The sequence below is a fragment of the Triticum urartu genome, chromosome 1 (genome assembly GCF_003073215.2).
Source record: "Triticum urartu cultivar G1812 chromosome 1, Tu2.1, whole genome shotgun sequence".
In the NCBI taxonomy this organism is placed as follows: domain Eukaryota; kingdom Viridiplantae; phylum Streptophyta; class Magnoliopsida; order Poales; family Poaceae; genus Triticum; species Triticum urartu.
Window position 1 is genome coordinate 197,710,430 of NC_053022.1, and position 18,359 is coordinate 197,728,788.

The 18,359-nt window shown below is 46.2% G+C and overlaps 1 protein-coding gene across 1 annotated transcript; it reads right to left on the bottom strand.

The window, feature by feature from the left end:
• Positions 1–2,825: 2,825 nt before the first annotated feature.
• Positions 2,826–17,635, bottom strand: LOC125553886 (myb-related protein B-like). The gene is made up of 12 exons (XM_048717540.1): positions 17,270–17,635; positions 15,483–15,730; positions 15,348–15,402; positions 14,942–14,999; positions 9,558–9,652; positions 9,348–9,451; positions 7,036–7,164; positions 5,352–6,777; positions 4,871–5,043; positions 3,743–3,821; positions 3,381–3,593; positions 2,826–3,155 (listed from the first exon to the last, which is right to left on the bottom strand). The coding sequence occupies exons 2-12, from the start codon at positions 15,596–15,598 to the stop codon at positions 3,033–3,035; spliced, it is 2,571 nt and encodes an 856-aa protein (XP_048573497.1). The 5' UTR covers positions 15,599–15,730; positions 17,270–17,635; the 3' UTR covers positions 2,826–3,032.
• Between the last annotated feature and the right edge of the window lie 724 nt (positions 17,636–18,359).

Below are 18,359 nucleotides of genomic sequence, written 5' to 3' on the forward strand. Positions count from 1 at the left end.
GGCTCTCGTGGGCAGAGTACTGCTACAACACCTCTTATCACTCCGCCCTGCGAGCTACGCCCTTTGAGGTGGTGTATGGCCGGCCACCCCCGCCGATCCTGCCGGTTGATCCGGCCTCGGCGCGGACCGAGGTAGCCGGGGCCCTTCTGAGAAGTCGTGATGAGATGATCGCGGAGATCCAGCAATGACTCCTGCAGGCCCAGCAGTTGGCCAAACGTTACTATGATGGCCACCATCGCGAGGCGGAGTACGCAGTGGGTGATTGGGTCTGGCTGCGTCTACTTCACCGCTCTACGCAGTCCTTGGACCCCCGCGCGAGGAAGAAGCTCGGTCCTCGCTATGCTGGTCCCTTTGCGATCCTGGAACGCATTGGAAAAGTGGCTTACCGTCTGCAGCTTCCGGCAGGCGCCCGGATCCATGATGTCTTCCATGTCGGGCTGCTCAAGCCATTCCGCAGCGAGCCACCTGCGGCACCGCCGGCTCTTCCACCGGTCACGGACGGGCGTCTCCTTCCTGAACCAGAGAAGGCGTTCCAGGCTCAGCTGCGCCGAGGCTCCTGGTACGTGTTGATCTGGTGGACTGGACTACCAGACGAGGATGCTACTTGGGAGCAGCGCGAGGAGTTCCTCCAGCACTACCCCGACTTTCAGCTCGAGGACGAGCTGTTTGCGCAGGCGGGGAGAGATGTTATGACGGCCAGGTCTATGGCCGAAGGAGGCCCAACAAGCAGGCTTAGGCCCGCAAGTTATCTTAGTTTTTATTTTCAGATTATGCAAGTTATCTTAGGTTAATTCTTATACAAGTTATCTTAGGTTAATTCTTTTGCAAGTTATCTAGAATATAAATATAGGTTGTAAGACTCTTTTTGAAATTAAGCAATAAGACTATTTCTAGTGCCCGGCTCCCAGAGGAGCCGGAAACCCTAAACCCTAGCCGCCTCCTTCTCTCGCCGCCGCCGCACCGCGCCAGGACGGCGCCCCGCCGCCGGCCGCCGCGCTCAAGCCCTCGCCCTTCCCCCTCCTTCCCCTACTGTCTTCGACCAAGACCGGACAGAACTCTAGCCTCTAACACGTTGCAACGCACAGACATGTTTACTAGTCTACCAATATAAAAAAGACCCAAAAGGATAGATTCAATAAATCTGGGCCATCAAATCATGTCAATCCAACTACCTAGACTGCTTCAAAGTTGAGCGCTCAACACGTTTAACGTGTAATTAATTTCATGCCAAATATAGTGCTAATCACATAATAACACACAAATAATATTCTACTTAATATCTGCATGCACTTAATATACTTCCAAATTAACGTGCATTGCACGTACACATTGACTAGTACTCCCTCCATTCCAAATTATTTGTCGTGGGTATGGATGTATTTAGATGTATTTTAGTTCTAGATACATCTATTTTTGCGACGAATAATTTGGAACGGAGGGAGTAGTAATATAATGGAGCAAAACGAACCAAGCACGACACAGGCCAGACGGGAGGGCAACACAGGTGGAGCCGAATAGAGATCGTCAACGTCCGGCCGTCAGGAACTGCAATCACGCTGGGAGAGTCCATCAACATCAAGCATTGGCCTAAACCCACCTCGCCTCCAGCGCATCTGCTGGAAGAGCGCAGAGGCCATCCAACGACAGCGGCATAGGTGTATGCGGTTGGGCGGGGTCGAGGAGACTGGCGGTGCTATGATATGTAGGCGAAAGGTGCGACAACGGTGCGCTTGGCCTGTGTGGCGCCTAAGGGCATGTATAATGGTGCTATCTTAAGAATGCCATGTAAGATCATTGATGAGGTGAAGGAGAGAGAGCTCATAAGAAAAGGTTTGTCTTCTTTATTTAAGAGAAGACAAGAGATGATCTCTTAGCACAATATGTCTCACCATGTTTGTAGGAATTGCTAGTTATTGAAGATAAGGCTAAGAGATGACCCATTGTAGACTTTCTTTTTTGTCATCTCTAAATTACATGCAAAACTTAAGATAAGACTATCTTATCAACCATTGTACATGCCCTAAGCCTAAGCCGGTAGCTTTTCCTCCTCTTCCCCAAATCTATAAGACGGTGAAAAGGCCACACAACCCAATTGAGAATAAGTGAGCAACACAAATACAACCGGTATTGGAGTTGGGCGAGCAGACCGACACGCCGAGACAAATGACCAATACACCGAGGACCCATCACACAAGCCACATCCCCCAATCAACCAATAGCCTCCCTCTCAAGTGAGCTTAAGAGTTTTAAAGGATCTGTGCACAAATTGGATTTTATACATTGTAAAAATAAAAAAAGGTAACATTTTTAGATAGTACTCATTCGCAGCAGGAATGATTCGTCTTCACCAAGGAACTCAAGGTTCGAAATATAGCTTTTTCGATAAATGGCGCTTTTATTAACTCAAAATGTAGCATCAAGCGGATACAAAGCATGATGAGTAACATCCGGCCTCTACATAACGAAGATGCACACAACCAAACACCAAAAGTTTGATAAAAAAATAAAACTAAATGAGAAACCGACATATCAGAATGATTCCTCTTCACCAAGGAACTCAAGGTTCAAAATATAGCTATGTCCCTTCCTGGCATTTTTCCCATGGCATAACACGAAGTTGCGTTCTTCTCTGTGACATTTTATGGACATTCACACATTATCTTAGAGCAATAATATTTCGCAGCTGGCACGGTCCACCTTTCCCGAGTAACTCAAGGTTGGAAACACAAGTGTGAGATCTCCTGACATTTTTCCATGACATACTATGAAGTTGTGTTCTTCTCGATGGCATTACGACTTTCACAAATGTCCCCATGACAAATAAGTTTGATTGTAAGACCATATGGTAAGCCCTTTTTCTTTAACCGCGAGCAGCATGACAAAGTTTTAACACAATAGACATGCATAGACAATGAGGAGTGACGAGCAATGAGTATATAGATAAAAGAAGCAGAAAAATGTATACAATTAAATTAATAGGAGCTACAGGCATGTACATACTGATTCTGCATCAGAAAAGCTTTCTCAAGACGCTACCGCACATTCTTCAAGACATAAGAGGAAGTTGGAGATCTTCCTAAAGTGCTGCATCTGTTGTCTTCTTTCTTCTTCACAGGTGTGGTGCACTCGTTGAAATCAAGAATCCTTGCTTCCGACTGCAGAAGTAATAAGGTTATTAATTAGTGAACATGATGTAGGCACTCAAGGTTCGCATTTTGTTGCAGTAAAAAGTTTCTATGTTTTCTTCTTGCATGACATGGCGTCGGTTCGAGGAACCTCATGCGAATTCAACATACGTAACATTTTCATTGAATTTCAATACAATCAATAGCAACCATCAGTAGTAGTATTCAAAATAGGCGGCGGTGAAGTTTACGTACCATGACATTGGATATCTGATTGGTTGTAGCATGTTCCTTCTTGATAACAATATGTTTTATGTTTTCCTTATCAGAGCTTTCCTTGTTACATAGGCTCCCACTTTCCAGGAGTTCATGCGCTTCCTCCAGAGCTGGAGCGTTCTGCTCATTTATTTGCTTCACCAATCCTAGAGCATCAAAAGTTGTGCCTGTTGGGCTCATGAAGAATCCATCCTAAAAAGAACAGCATGACGACAGCTACTTTAAGCGCACAAGTATTACTCCAAACAGCAACGTATTGATTGGAAATATAACTTTTGTTTGCAAGTGTACTGAACATAATTATAACTGGCCTCTATGATGCAGTAATGCAAATAAACTACCTGGAAGTTTGTGAACAAAGGAGATTTCCATGCAGAAGGAGATTCTAACCCTCTTTTGATTCCTGGGGTATCAGCTAGTCTGCAAAAATAGCAGTTCGGAGATTCACTATTAATGGTGGGAACTCTTTACTCACACTATTAGAGGAATATCAACAATAAAAAAGGATTCCTTTTGTTGTATCATTGAGGCCGCATAACAAGGTAAATACTCCCTCTGTAAAGAAATATAAGAGCGTGAACAGTCTTATATTTCTTTAGAGAGGGAGTAGTAATTTACAACAGGACAGAGAGAGCTATGGTTATAACCAGATAGGAGTTTGTTATTGCAACTTAACAGACTTGGGGCAACACGAGAAAAAGTTTACTACGAAAAGATTTAATACTTCTGTTTTGTTTAGATAAGAAATATGCTAACGCTCAAGTGGTGGTGGAAACAATACAAGTCAGGCAGCCACAACATATCTGGTGCATGATTACAAATTTGTTTGAAGATCAAATCAACACAAAAATAGTTTAGGTGCAAATGTACTTACCAATCTAGTACACTTAAAAAAATATTTCACATATGTTTACTTATCAACCTAGATACTAATGATAAATAAGAAAAGTAATAAATTAATTAAACTTCAACATGATAAATCTCCCTGATTAAATTTACCAACATGGAAGATAATGGATTGGACTACACATGAAGAAATAGTGAACAACTTAGTAAACAATAAGATAATCTGTATTCTTTTTCAGAATTAAAAACATAACTTAGTTTGGAATTGTAATGTAGGATAGTCTAAAATTCATAGGAACAAGAATCAATAACTTTTAGTTAAAATGGGCGTGAAATGATTTTGGCAAGATTCGATAGTATTAACCTAATTATTTTCAATATTTATTCGTGACATGACATCCATGTGTCAGCCAAGTTAGGTGGCACATGTTCTTTAAAAAAAGAATAAAGTAGAAAATATTTTAGCTATTGGTTTGCACAAGATGTGTTTCATGTGTCAACTCTTAATTTGATAAAAATGACATACACTGATTCGATTGATGTTAAAGAACTATACAGTTCATATGTCTATTAAACAAAAGAAACTGCTTAGATAGAAAAATATAAGAGAGTATAAACCTTACATGTTTACATACTCATAATCAGCATTGATATACACTGAATATTTTTCAACGAGAAGTTCTGTTGGTTTTGATCGAGAAGATATTATGTCTTTAGAAAAAGATTTTGTAGGGGTATTTAGCTTCCGACGTTCTGGATTTGGACCATTCCTATCAGTAAGAATCCCTGCGGATACCTGCATTAAACCATTTTGGCAAGGAGAAGATCAGGTAAGGAAACATGTATAAGCACGACACTCGTTTAAATTTACCAGCTTCACGTTAGTCTTGAAATTTTATTGCCTGTTGCTGAATTATTTGCCAACTGCCCATGCTACCTTAAGAGTTAACACCCAGTTTGTACTTCCCTGGTAACCAGTATTTCAGAGTTCAGACACCGGGGATATTCCCAGTGTATGCTACCTACCTTACCATGATTGATTGGCAATACCCTGGCATTATGGTAATGAATAAAAGGAAGAATCAGTAGTATGAGAACACTCACTAGATTGTAAGCGGTATCCCTCTCGGTAGTGGAACATCTCTCTCGTTTCTCCAAAGTATTTATGTTTGCATTATCTTCAGTTTTACCCTGATAAATGATATCTTTCAAATTTTCAGGAATCAAATCAAGCGAATCATCTCGAGTGGCATCTCTGCAAGATCTCTCAGTTCTTGTGGATGGCATGGCTGAGCTACCACAATCCTTTTCAGTACCCATTTTCTTTGCAAGTCTTACATCTGGAATAGGAGATGGGGGCTCTCTCTGCCGCTTCTTCATTATCGACGGTGTGCATACAGAACTTTTGGCAGCACTTTTCAGCACATCATCAGGACTCCTATCGCGTGTAGGGGAGCTCCATAATCTTAGTGGAGTGGAGAAGCTCATGGATGGCCTCATGAACTGTCGAATGCCAAGAGGACTATATTCTGGCAGGTCACTCGAGCTTATGAGCTCGCAGCTGACAAATGGAACTTCAAGGCTTGGAAAGCAAGGAGGTTCATAGCATAAAGATTCTGAATGCTGCTTTTGTCCTACCACGGATTTACCATGGTTTGGTGACGCTTCTCTTCCCATGGTTGTAGATTCCAAAGGTTGTGACTCTTCAACACTTGTCAGCTGTTGCTCTTTGGATTCTGGTACTATAGGCAGTGACTCTTCAACACTTGTCATCTGTTGCTCTTTGGATTCTGGTACTATAGGCAGTTCACTGGAAACAATCTGGCTAGCACGGCCTGAACAAATAAAGGATGGAGGTACTGATGTTGCAGAACTTTGATGATGCACAGTGCCTGTCCTGCTTGATGAGTATGTATGCAATGGATAAAGTGGTTCTTCAAAATTGTTCGCAACTTCAGATGAGCATGCACTGTGCTGGTAATTTGGGCTGAAGAAAGAATCAGCACTGATGGAGTCTGGTGCAGTAAGACTCTGATAAGAAATATCCTGCCACAGTTCTGACTGAAGATCGAAGTCGGCTACAGAAAGGTCTTGCTGCCAGTGCATATCTGGATCATTTTCGGAGATTGACAACTGGTGACGAGTCTCTGGTGAAGTAGAGGCAGCATCGTTGGCTTTAGTATCGCATGCTTCCTGACATGAAGAGTAAGAGTCATGCGCTCCATCACTGGAATGTATTTGCCCATGACAGCCCACAGGCTCATCAACTTGCTCCACTTGAGAAGAAGAAATATTAGCCAATGCTGATTGGCTAAACTCCGAGGAATCTTGTACCTCCTGATTAACATTCAAACCACTGCCATCACTATTTTGCTGCGTCATTGCAGATGATGAATCAACATTTAGACTCCCTCTAGGATATAGAGCAGCTGGTAGGCCCTGGAACTGAGCCAGTAATCCTTCTGCTCTATACGATTCATATTTCTTCTTAACTGAGCTGTGCCAATGATTTTTTATTGCATTGTCCGTCCTAACAGGGAAACATAAAAACACTAGTTCAGTTATCCTTATTGTCCAAACCAGCTCACTAGTACTCCAACAGGACAATGTTATGATGCATTTCTTACTTGTATACAAGTATTCAACATAGAAAAGCAGGTTTTCAAACTGTGAAGACATAAGATAAACTGGAAATAAATTATTACCAATTCACAAAGCATTCACTTTTTCCAATTCTAATCGCATTACTGAAAATTCTAATTGCGCTAGCAGAGGGTAAAATTGTTACCTTCCTGGTAGAAATTTTGACAGTTCAGCCCATTTGTTTCCGTATATGTGATGAGCCTGAATGAGCCTTATCTCCTCTTGTTGCGTCCATGCATCTTTGTTTATACCAGGATTAAGGTGATTGTGCCACCTAAATGCAGATATCTGATCAGAAACTTAGAAATTTTTATACTGTCTTGGTGCCCAGTTCGACGTGACCCTCAAAAATTACACCACTATTCATTTGCACTACATACAATTAAGGTGATTGTGCCACCTAAATGCAGATATCTGATCAGAAACTTAGAAATTTTTATACTGTCTTGGTGCCCAGTTCGCCGTGATCCTCAAAAATTACACCACTGTTCATTTGCACTACATACGTCCCCATAAAAGAACGCGTGCTAAAATATGAAATATATAGAATAATCACCATGCGATGAACCATAGCAATTGATCAAGAGAATACCTTCAGTAATTCAGTATCACGGTTAACTACTAGTATCAATAGAATATATGGTAGAAGTTTAAGTTCCACAATAAAACATGGCGGCTGCTACAAATCAGCCGATTGATTTGTTACAAATTTAAGTCGCCCCCAGAGCCGTCCGATCTGACACTCAAATCCCAGCCGCAGGATCAGACAACACCACGACACAGTCATGGCAGCAGCTCCATGGCGGCACCGACGGCCCCCGATGGCGCTCCATTGCACCACTGACAACCCCGCCGCGGCGCTTCATTGCAACTCCAGCGATCCCTGCGGCGCTCCACTGCAGCGCCGGCCGTGGCGCTTCATTCCAACTCCGGCATTCCAACTCCGGCATCTCCGCGGCGCTCCACTGCAGCGCCGACCAAGGCGCTTCATTGCAACTCCGGCGATCCCCGCAGCGCTCCACTGCAGCGCCGGCCGCGTCGCTTCATTGCAACTCCGGCGATCCCCGCGGTGTTTCACTACAGCGCCGGTCGTGCTCCATTGTAGCGCCGACTAAGCTTCAACAGCCCCACGGCGCTTCATTGAAACTCCGGCGAGCTTCGTTGCAACTCCGGCGGCATTTCAATCAACTCCGGCGGCGCTTCATCGCAGCTCCAAAGGCGCTTCACTGCAGCTCCGGCGGCCCTGTGCTGCTTCATTGCAACGCCGGCGAGCCCGCTCTACTTCACCTGTTGCACGCAGCTCCCGCCGGCCATGACAGCAGCTTCCGCCCAGCCTAGCCTACGGCAGCACGAGGTGAGCGGTGACAGCGATTTGCAGCAGCGGTGCAGCGACACTAGGCGACGACAGTTTGTAGCAGCGGTGCAGCAACGCGTGGTGGTGGCGGCGCTGGTCTACGACGACGGGCAACGGTGCTGGTGTGTGGGGCGGTGTGGAGAAGGAAGAAGAAGAGGAAGAAAGAACGAGCGGCTCAGCGCATCGGGAGGAAGAGATAAGGGAGGAACAGAGATAAGCGGCGCGTGGGCCCAGCGGACGCGTGGCGCGCGCTGAAGACGGCTTACGAAGCGCGTTCATCATCCGACTGATTTCAATGCTTTTCCATAAAACATATACTCTCTCTGTTTCAAAATACATCTGTGCATTAGGTGCCTTCTGTGCGACCAAGAACCGGAGACGATTGGACACCTAATGCTTACGTGCCCATTCACTAGGCAGACTTGGCATGAGGTCCTGTCTTGGCTACGCCTACCGGCACCGGCGCCCGAGCACGACGGCTCGCTCACGGATTGGTGGCTGCGCGCAAAGGACTCGACACCGCCAGCACTTCGCAAGGTGCTCAAATCTGTGGCGCTCCTGGTACCGTGGATGGTTTGGAAGCATAGGAACGCGTGTGTTTTCGACCATGTGAGACCTTCGCTGAACGAGTTGGTAGACAGGATTAAAGACGAGACCCGATGTTGGGCAAAGGCCGGAGCTCAAGGGCTCAGGGTCGTTTTGCCACCATCCTGGGATGTCCACTGAGCCCCTCTTGGCTGTGTAAAACTACCTCCTAGGAGGATGTAAATTCCCCTTTCTTTCCAATGCAATGAAACGCAAAAGCCATTTGCGTTTTCTCGAAAAGTACAAGCCTTATATACTTTGTGTGACATAAAATTGATGTCATTAGGTTCATTTTCCAAAGTAATTATTTGTGGTTGTGATTTTGTATCACAAAAGTTACATTAATAGTATTGGTCAAAGGCTTGTCCTAGCAAAACCTAATATGCTATGTATGTTGGAACGGATGAAGTACTTTCATAGTAGCCAACATGCTTCGGTACTATCCCTGGAATTGATATTATCGGTACTTATCGTGGCATATACTTCCATAGAAGGCAAAATGAGTTAATATGCCATACCTTTCGCGACATTGCTTCCCAATGCGTCCTGACAAAGCTTGGGCGATGGTTGACCATTTCGTGGGTCCATATTTCTTTACCATCTGAATAATGATGTCATCTTCCTGAAAAGAAGGACAACGAACGGAATAATGTGGCATGTGATGTTGTTCATTATTAGGGATTGGTTTCTAAAATATAGAAATGAAAATCATTCAATATGGATCTTACTTCTTTAGACCATGGCCCTTTGACTAGCTCAGGATTCAAAACCTTCTGCCACCTATGCAAGCATTGAACGTCGGTCCTATCAGGAAAACACTCAGCTGGAAGGAAAAAACATGTAGTTTATCAAGCATCGTATTACGATAAAGATGCAACAAGACTTTTCATTAATAGTCATGGGAAAAAACTTCATACAAAAGCATAAAGTTAAGTCAAACCGTGATGAAATCCAAGGGAAAAGTTTCATGTACATGCATCTAAAAAAACATAGATGTGCATCATATGTTTAGAACATGTTCACCAAAACACGCCATGCTAAATTATTATGAAATGTGCCTTGTACAAAATAGACAAGTAGGTGTAGCCAAAAACTGTTGAACGTTTTGTCTTTAGTGTGCAAGGCATGATCACATCTAATCATATTTACTCTAGTTAGCGATATCTGAAATGATATGGCCACCATATTTAAAGAATACTGACAATTTCTTCTAGTAGATCAGTTGTAAGATGGAGCTAGCATAATATAACAATGAAGTTTGAGAACAGTATGTACAAAGTGTAATTTATTGGTGCGCAAAATAAGAAAAACACAAGCATTATCCAGGAGGGCATATTTTTTTTCGAGAAAACGCAAAGGGACTTGCGTTTCATTTCATTGAAAAGAGGGGTTTACCGAAAAAGGCTTTCACCCCGCTTTATATATAAAGCAAAGGACCACGAACATCCGAAACAAACACCACCACACCACAATGCACACACCCAGGACAAGATACAAAGGTGCTAAAGATCAGCAACATCAACCCCAAGCGAGCAAAAGATGAGCAATAAGAACAACTACAGGGATGACAGAGCCTTCCACCATGAACTAGCCACCACAAGGACACAAGCTGACCGCCGACACACATGTGCTCCAAGACGGTGCCTTCAAGAAGGATACGGCTCCGAAGCGTCGCCACCGCCCGATCCAAAGGATCAAGATTTTCACCCGGAGCAAACGGAGGACAGGAGCAGTTACAGTACTCCGAGGAGGTAGTTTTACAATCAGGCAACAGTCATTAGTGTACATCCCAGGTTGTTGGGAGGACTAGTCTAAGTCCAATGGTGCCTGCCCTGGCCCAGAGCCGGGCCTCGTCCTTTATGCTGCCTACAAGGGATTGAACGGATGGGCGCGCACGGTCGAAGATGCAATCATTTCTGTGCTTCTAGATCATCCAGGATGTGAGGAGTGTTGCTGAGGCCAGGCCCTTGCTCATTGGTGCTGGTGTGTCATGCCTAGCGGTGTGCCACCAATCGAGCAGGGATCGGTTGTTGTCAGGCGGCGTGCAAGTCATGCGCATCCAAGAGAGAATTTGGTGCCAGACCTGTCGTGAGAAGGGGCAGTCTAGCAGGAGATGATGCATAGTCTCTCGTGCTTGGTCGCATAAGGGGCAGGCGGAGTGGTGTTGCAGCCCATGCCGAGCAAGGCGATCCGCCGTCTAGCAGCGGTCCAAGCTGGTTAACCAGTGAAAAAAATTCACCTTTGGTGGCGCCCAGCTCTTCAAGGTAAGCTTCCAGTCGCTGCAGGCCGTCGATCCGTGGAAGGAGGCGAGCTAGGCAGATTTGGCAGTGTAGGTGCCTGCCTCATTCCACTTCCAGACAAGTTTGTCAGGCGCTGTGGAGAGGCTAGTGCTCCAGGAGGGCATATTTATTGTTAACCCTTTCTTGGTGCAAAATATGTGTATTAGTTAGGCCATCAATTAATTGAGAAAATCTAAAAACACATTCATAGAGGTGGACTAAAAGCATATATGTGAACTAAAACCCTAGCCGCCGGCGCGCGACCCCCCTCCCCCTTCCTCCCCTCGCCACCGCCTGTCCGCGCCGCCGGGCAAATCCCGGTGGGTGCTGGCGGCGGCAGGGCCCTTTCACTCCTCGCTTGTGGGGACCTGGAGTGGGCGAGCACCCCCGAGCGGTGGTGAAACACGGATCTGGGGCGCGGCGGCGCATGGTGGTGCTCGATGGTGGTGCTGCGGAGCGGCAGGCCAGGCGTGGTGGGCTGGACGCGGGCGGTGCACAGCGGATGCGTGGCCGGGGTGGAGGCGTCGGCGTTGGCTGGTTCTGCCGTGTGGGCGACGTGGGCTGCGGCGGCTCTACTCGAGGCGGGTGACAGTACCTGGCGGTGGGGCGCCATGGCGTCACGGCAGAGGTGCGGGTCAAGTTGTTGGCTCCTCTGGAGGCCCTCTTCGGCGGCTGGGTGCAGCCGATTTGGTGGCCCTCGCCGGCGGACGGGTGGCTGCTTCTTCCTCGCCTGGATCTGGCCGATGGCCGTGGTAGGGCGTTAGGGGTGACGCAGGGGAGGCTGATGGAGGGATGGGTAGACCGACTACCTGTCACTGGCGCAGGGGTGCGCTGTGCCGGTCCAGACGAGCTCCGCTCCCCCTCCCCTCTCTTCCAGGCTTAGTGCCTCTTGGCTGCAGATCGGGGTTCGGGGTGGGACGGCCACCGGCCGTTCCGATGGTGCTTAGGTCCTGCCGGTTGGCTCAAAGCCCGTACCTTAGAGGTCTCCGGAGTGTCTGGATGCAGGGCGGTGGCCTTGGTGGTGGGAGCTGCGGGCTCGTGGGCGGAGCTCGTAGCTCGGGCGCTGACGGTCTCGCTTTCATGGCCGCAAGGGCGGCATGGGGGCGGGCCTTCGACGCTCTACGGTGGTGGTACGGCCGGCGCTCTCCCATCATGTCGTACCCTGGGCGGAGGCAGAGGGTCGTGGCCGGGGTGAAAACCTCGTCTGGTTCGGGCCAGACCGATGGCGGCGGCATCCTTGCGCCGTTCCCTTCCTGAAGGCTCCATCGCGGTGGCCCTGCGTCCTTCGCATTACTCCGGGTGAAAACCCCGATTAAGTGGATCGGGCGGTGGCGGCTCTCCGATGTCGTTTCTTTCCTGAAAGCACCGCTCTGGAGTTCCTGGTTCGTCAAGTTTCGGCTCTGTCTCCTCGCGGTGACTTGGTTCCTTAGCTATGCTCTTCTGTCTACTTGTTGTTTGCTTTGGGATCTTGATGAGGACATCAATACCATTGTTACACCCACAGCCCCTACTGTTACATATACTGGACCAATTACTAGAGCTCGCGCACGCCAATTAAATTACCAGGTACTTTCGTTTCTTGGTAATGATTCTAATGTTCATGAGATTATGATGCTGCCTAAATTGGATACATTTGTTTTGCTTACAAATGAAGGGCCTAGCTTGGAGAAGGATGAACATTGGAGCAAGAACACGCATGGAGTTGATGGCATGCGCAAGGGGATCAAGAACGGAGTTACAAGTGATGATTTCAGGACTTTGAAGCCGCCATAAGGAGTGCATGAAGCCTTGGGCGAAATATACAAGATGCCACTTCATAATATTCGTCCATAGGCTATTCTAGGTGTTGCGTCACCTTATTAATGGGCCAGGCCCATGTAATTTCGAAATACTTAAGTATAGGCTATTTTTAGAGTCCGTATGTGTGGGGAAACAAGAGTTAGGGTTGGTTTCGGACCCCACCCTCAAGGGCCACGAAATTCCCCCCTCTTCCTCCATATATACAGCCCTTAGGGCGTCGTTTAGACTTTGGGTTTTGTTTAGATTAAAAGTTCGCCATAGCTGCAACTTCACGTACTTCGTTTGTGTCCAACGACCAGACCAAGACGTCACAGAACCCCACCTTGATCAATAAAGCTTTCATCTTATATTCGCAATATCCAGATTGCAATCTCAGTTTCTTGCTTGTTCTTCGTTTGCTCGCAGGAAACAGGCCCTCGTGGTCAGGTTGATCGTGCTCCGGCGTGGTCAATAACCCCTCGGAAGTTGGTTTAGCGATTACTTCGTTTGTGTCCAACGACCAGACCAAGACGTCACAGAACCCCACCTTGATCAATAAAGCTTTCATCTTATATTCGCAATATCCCGATTGCAATCTCAGTTTCTTGCTTGTTCTTCGTTTGCTCGCAGGAAACAGACCCTCGTGGTCAGGTTGATCGTGCTCCGGCGTGGTCAATAACCCTCGGAAGTTGGTTTAGCGATTGCTAAGGCGCGACGTCTCGCACGTTCGTAGTCGGATCGTCAAGGTCGACTCCCACAGAAAACGATAGCCACCATCTCATCGAAACATCGGGACACCTTGCCTCTATCAGATCTTGGGAGTAGTGTTGCTGGTCGTCAGCTCCCTTGTATCTGCCTTGGGTGTGTGTGTGGTGTCAGGTGTTTGCAGTCTGTATGCCGTTGGTGCTTTATATATAAAGCGGGGCGAAAGCCTTTTTCAGTAAAAGCATATATGTTGGGAACATGAGCCTAGGGCCCTACAGCCAGCATGATTGCAAGATTCAATATTTTAGGAGTTAGTATGCAACACTCAAGGCATCCATCTAGGCTATACAGATTGAGTTTGCTTCAGCTAGGTGGTGTTCAGTTCGGCCTTTAACCTGTAATTATGTGATAGTATACTTCTTCCGGTTCCCTAAAAGGCTGTATTTTTGGACAGAGGGAAAGTAAACTTTTGAAACTTCGACTTCCAATATCCCCAATAATACTTGGTTAGATAGTTGCAAAACATATTCATAAAATTGTCTTAAAAGTATTTAATATTTTGGGGTTCTATCAATATGTTGTGACAGATATTAGTTGTGAAAGCTGTGTTCAATTTGGCCTTTAACCTGTACTTATGTGGATAGACTCAGAGGTACGGCTCAAGAGGCCTATACGTGGACACAAAGGGGGGCAACAGAAATTTTTGGATAAACTGCGAGAGCCAGGACTTGAACTAAAGACCTTGGTCTCTGGTACCATGTTAAGCTTCATGCACTAGCCAACGCAACCAAAAGATGTTCCCAATAAATAAAGAGTTGGCAATCCATGGATCGCAAAATTATGGTCGGTTCCTGTAACACATACACGACCATGAGGTTCACCGTAACTTGCACAGGAAAAGGATGCCATAATACGCCATTCAGTTCTTTTCATTATAAAACATGGACATGGAATCATCTAAATACACAAAAACCAAAATTAGAATGTTTCTTCTCCCACTTACAAAAATACTAGGCACTTTTGACTATATCACGGCAATCAAACTTTTGCAAAATGTAACCTGAGTATCTTGCGATACTATCTCAAGCAGAAACTCTAACTAGGTAGAATTGGGGTACTGAGTAGTTAACAGGAGCACTGTGTGATTTATTAACCACGGAGCAGCAGTGAAATAAAGGAGCCTCATTTTAGATATGTCGGTTTGGATCATGCAACAAAAATCAACAAACCATAAAATACACGTCTGGAGAGAAATTTTCGAGTTATAGAGTGGCAGAAATTAAAGCAATAGTGCTAGCAAATACAATAACTGAACAATTTTCTAACTGTTGTGTTGGTTAACAAAATACCTATCTTTTTCCAATTTTTCCCATTGTGGATTTCAACAGCCTTCCGAAGTATATCGTCCTACAATTGAGTAGCATACATATAGAACATCAGACTACATGAGTGTACCTGATTTAGACACAAAAATTCCGAGCGTACACTATTTATGGCTGGCACTATTAAATTAATTATACATATGCACAATTACCAAATATGTTACTCCCTCCAATCCATATTAATTGTCGCTGGTCTGTACTAAATCAGCGACAACTAATATGGATCGGAGGGAGTACAAGAAATATTTGGGACAAAGTCAAGTTCTGTGTATAAATCTCAGTCAGGTAGTCTACAGTACCGAAGAACAGAACATATGCTTCTGAAAAATATATTTAGCCAAGAGTTACGCAAAACCGGATTTCGAAGCTTTACCTCTTCGAGGGTCCAATTTCCCTTGGTCGAGCGCCTTGCTGGACCCGTTGTCCTCCTAAAGTACAAAGAATCAGATCCATAAAGTTACATGTATAATACAAAACCTGGTGCATGGTTCTTTGACAATTATTTTACCCATTGGACAACTGCCCCTTCTGAGGTCCACTGCTGGCTCTTCCATCAGGCACAGCCAAAGCAGAGGGTGAACCCTCAGCGGCCTTCTTTGAAGTCCTTCCCTTGTCACTTGTCATTGCGAGTGAACACTGAAAATTCAATTTCCACTCTGTAGCAGAAGCCAGGGAAGGGTCTAAGAATCATTATAATGTCAAACCCCCAGTGAGTCCTTCAACGAGTTGTGTCGCAGAAGGAGAATAGGTCATAGGCTGCCAAGGAAAAGTAAAGAGGACCAAAGTAGGTTATTAATCAAGAAATACTAATAGAAGCAGCACTAAGAAATGGAGCATACGACTTGTAGGCTATGATTTTCTTCAGAATCATCGTTTCAGCAAAAGATGCATAAATAAGTAATCAAAAAATAACCACCAAGCACCAACATTTCACGAGCATACCAGCCTATCCCTCCCAAGTTTAATGTGTTGCCAGTACTACTCTGACTCCACTACTTACATACACCACAGCCTTGGTGTGCCCCCAACCTCACCCCTTTTGTTACCAAAACCTCCATCACCAGAGTACGAGGTATCACCGCTTACAATAGGTCACATAACGTCCAATAACTGTAACCTCAACCACATGACCACAAATAAAACTCCTCATTTTGTACATCATGCTCGGCTGTGTTTGTCTGTGTCGGTGTATATCCCTAGCAACTGTAGGTAATAAATATTTATAAAGCGGGGCGAAAGCCTTTTTCGGTAATAAATATTTCAGAAAATCCACAAAATTCGTCATGGTATCGGAGCTACAGGTGGTGGTATCGTCAATAATTGCCAATGTAAAGGCTCTGAAGAATGTAAAAGCAAGTAATGAGATTCTCCAGTTGAGTCACAGAGACAGCAATAGTTTGGATGGAATTTTTTGTTACCAATCTATGACTCAGTGAGTATGAGTCACCATATGGCGAATTTCCCTCTATGCTTTCAGGAGACCAAAACGACGGGGGTCTGTTTATTAATTATACCTGGACTAGGCAGCCTTGGTTGGTTGTCTCGTCCTCTATGGGCAGGACATGACTGCACCATCCCATCTCCATCTTAATGATAGTATGTGACATTCTTGTTATGCACTAATGTTATGGGTGAACACAGGCAAATCATGAACTATAGAACCCTCCTTGAGCAAAACCAAATCTTGAACCACTAAACCCTCTGTATCTCCTCAAAATTGTGATATGATTTTTTCAAGGTATGAGGAGCCTTGAAAGGTTCAATATTAGTCTGCTTTGCAAATGGTGGTGGACACAATTGAACCTTTCAAGGTTCCTCATATCACAAGAATCTAACCGCCCCCCATAAGCTAGCCCATATTATAAAAGATCAAAAGAATCTGACCGCCCCCCACCCCAACACACACAAGAAACACTAAGATCTTGCAGGCAGGGTCCCAACATCACCAACTAGCAATCTTCGCCCAATCCTCGGTCATAACCAACATTCTTTGCATAATTTTTTTTTTGCACATTGCGGATACAAGAAATTTTCTATGGGAAACCGAATACAACGTGATCGGAGACGCATCCAGCAATGTAGCGGAACCCCCGGAGACAAAATCCGCGTGAGAACCCTTGATATGGAAAAATAATAATCCACAGCAAACTCCTTCTAAGATCCGGCGAATGGCCGCCCCACCAAACGGGCCGACATCACCTGCAACCCCAGGGAGTCGGCGATGGAAAAGAAAACGGAGATTTCTACCTTTCCATTGGAAACAAGAAAGACGGGGGTAAACGCAAGAAAGCTTACCTCTCCGGCGGATCTGACGCAGCGCGTCCCCCTGCCCCAGCAACGATTGACCCGCGCCGCCTGAGCCTCCTGCCGCCTCCGCCACCAAATCCCTAATCGCCGGAGCACAAAAGGAAAAGTTTCTCTTTCTTTATTGGATTGAAATGCAAATAAGTCTTCTCTCCCCTTCCCTTCGCCTCGGAGGTTTAAATTGGTGGATGCGACAGACTGGAAGAGTAGGAAGTGGAGTGGAAAGGACGGCTCGGATGTCGGTTACCGGCAGAACCGATAGGTGTGAGCCGTTTGCTCAACGGCTAGCCTGCCGCTTCGGCGGATTTTGAATACCAACGGCTGGCCACTGGGACTGGCCGGTGAGCGGAAGCGTCGAGGATCCCTCCACAGCGGAGTTTAACCTCGTGGAGAGAACTACCTCCTATGCGACCTGGGTCGCACGCAGAGATCGGGAGACCCGCTCCAACGATGGACACCTGGCAAAACCGAATCTCAAAGCACGTGGGCCATTTATCATCTGTTTCGTTAACAAATCCCGAATCCTAAATTCTATTCTAGCCGCCGTACGTAATCTGGGTTCCCCTTTCCTTCTTCCCTCTTGCTCGCCCCGGCAGCCGGCGCCGCCCCGCCGCCTCAGCTGCTCTCTCCGGCCGGCTTCCCTAGGCGCTCCGGAAGCTTGTTCTTGAGGCGCTTCTCCGGCTCGTTCGCCGTGGCCGTCACCCCCGCTGCTCTCCCGCGAGGCCCCGATGTCCATGACTGCGTTCCTCGGTGCCGGGACAGCTCGTCCTTCAGGCGCAGCTCATCTGCTCATTGCCTCACTGCCCATTGGCGCTCCGTGCATGGCCACCATCCTGCTCCTCTGCTCCGTCCAGCTCCCCCGCCGTCTACGTTATTCAAGCTGCATCTTGGCACATGGGGTTGGACCGACGTGAGGAACAGCCCCAACAATGACGACCAAGGATAAATCTTGCCAGTGATTTGTTTTTTTTTTTGCGGGGTGATCTTGCCAGTGATTTGAGCTGAAAACAAAGTAGGAAGAAGCCGTGAGAAAAAGGATGGAAAGAATGTGATTAGCGAATTAATAGGAATTAGGGAATTA

Coding starts and splice junctions, on each gene's coding strand:
- LOC125553886 (XM_048717540.1), bottom strand. CDS start 15,598: ATGACAAGTGACAAGGGAAGGACTTCAAAGAAGGCCGCTGAGGGTTCA. Junction 15,000..15,347: donor GAAATTGGACCCTCGAAGAG/GTAAAGCTTCGA, acceptor ACTCAATTGTAG/GACGATATACTTCGGAAGGC. Junction 3,822..4,870: donor GATTATGAGTATGTAAACAT/GTAAGGTTTATA, acceptor CTATTTTTGCAG/ACTAGCTGATACCCCAGGAA.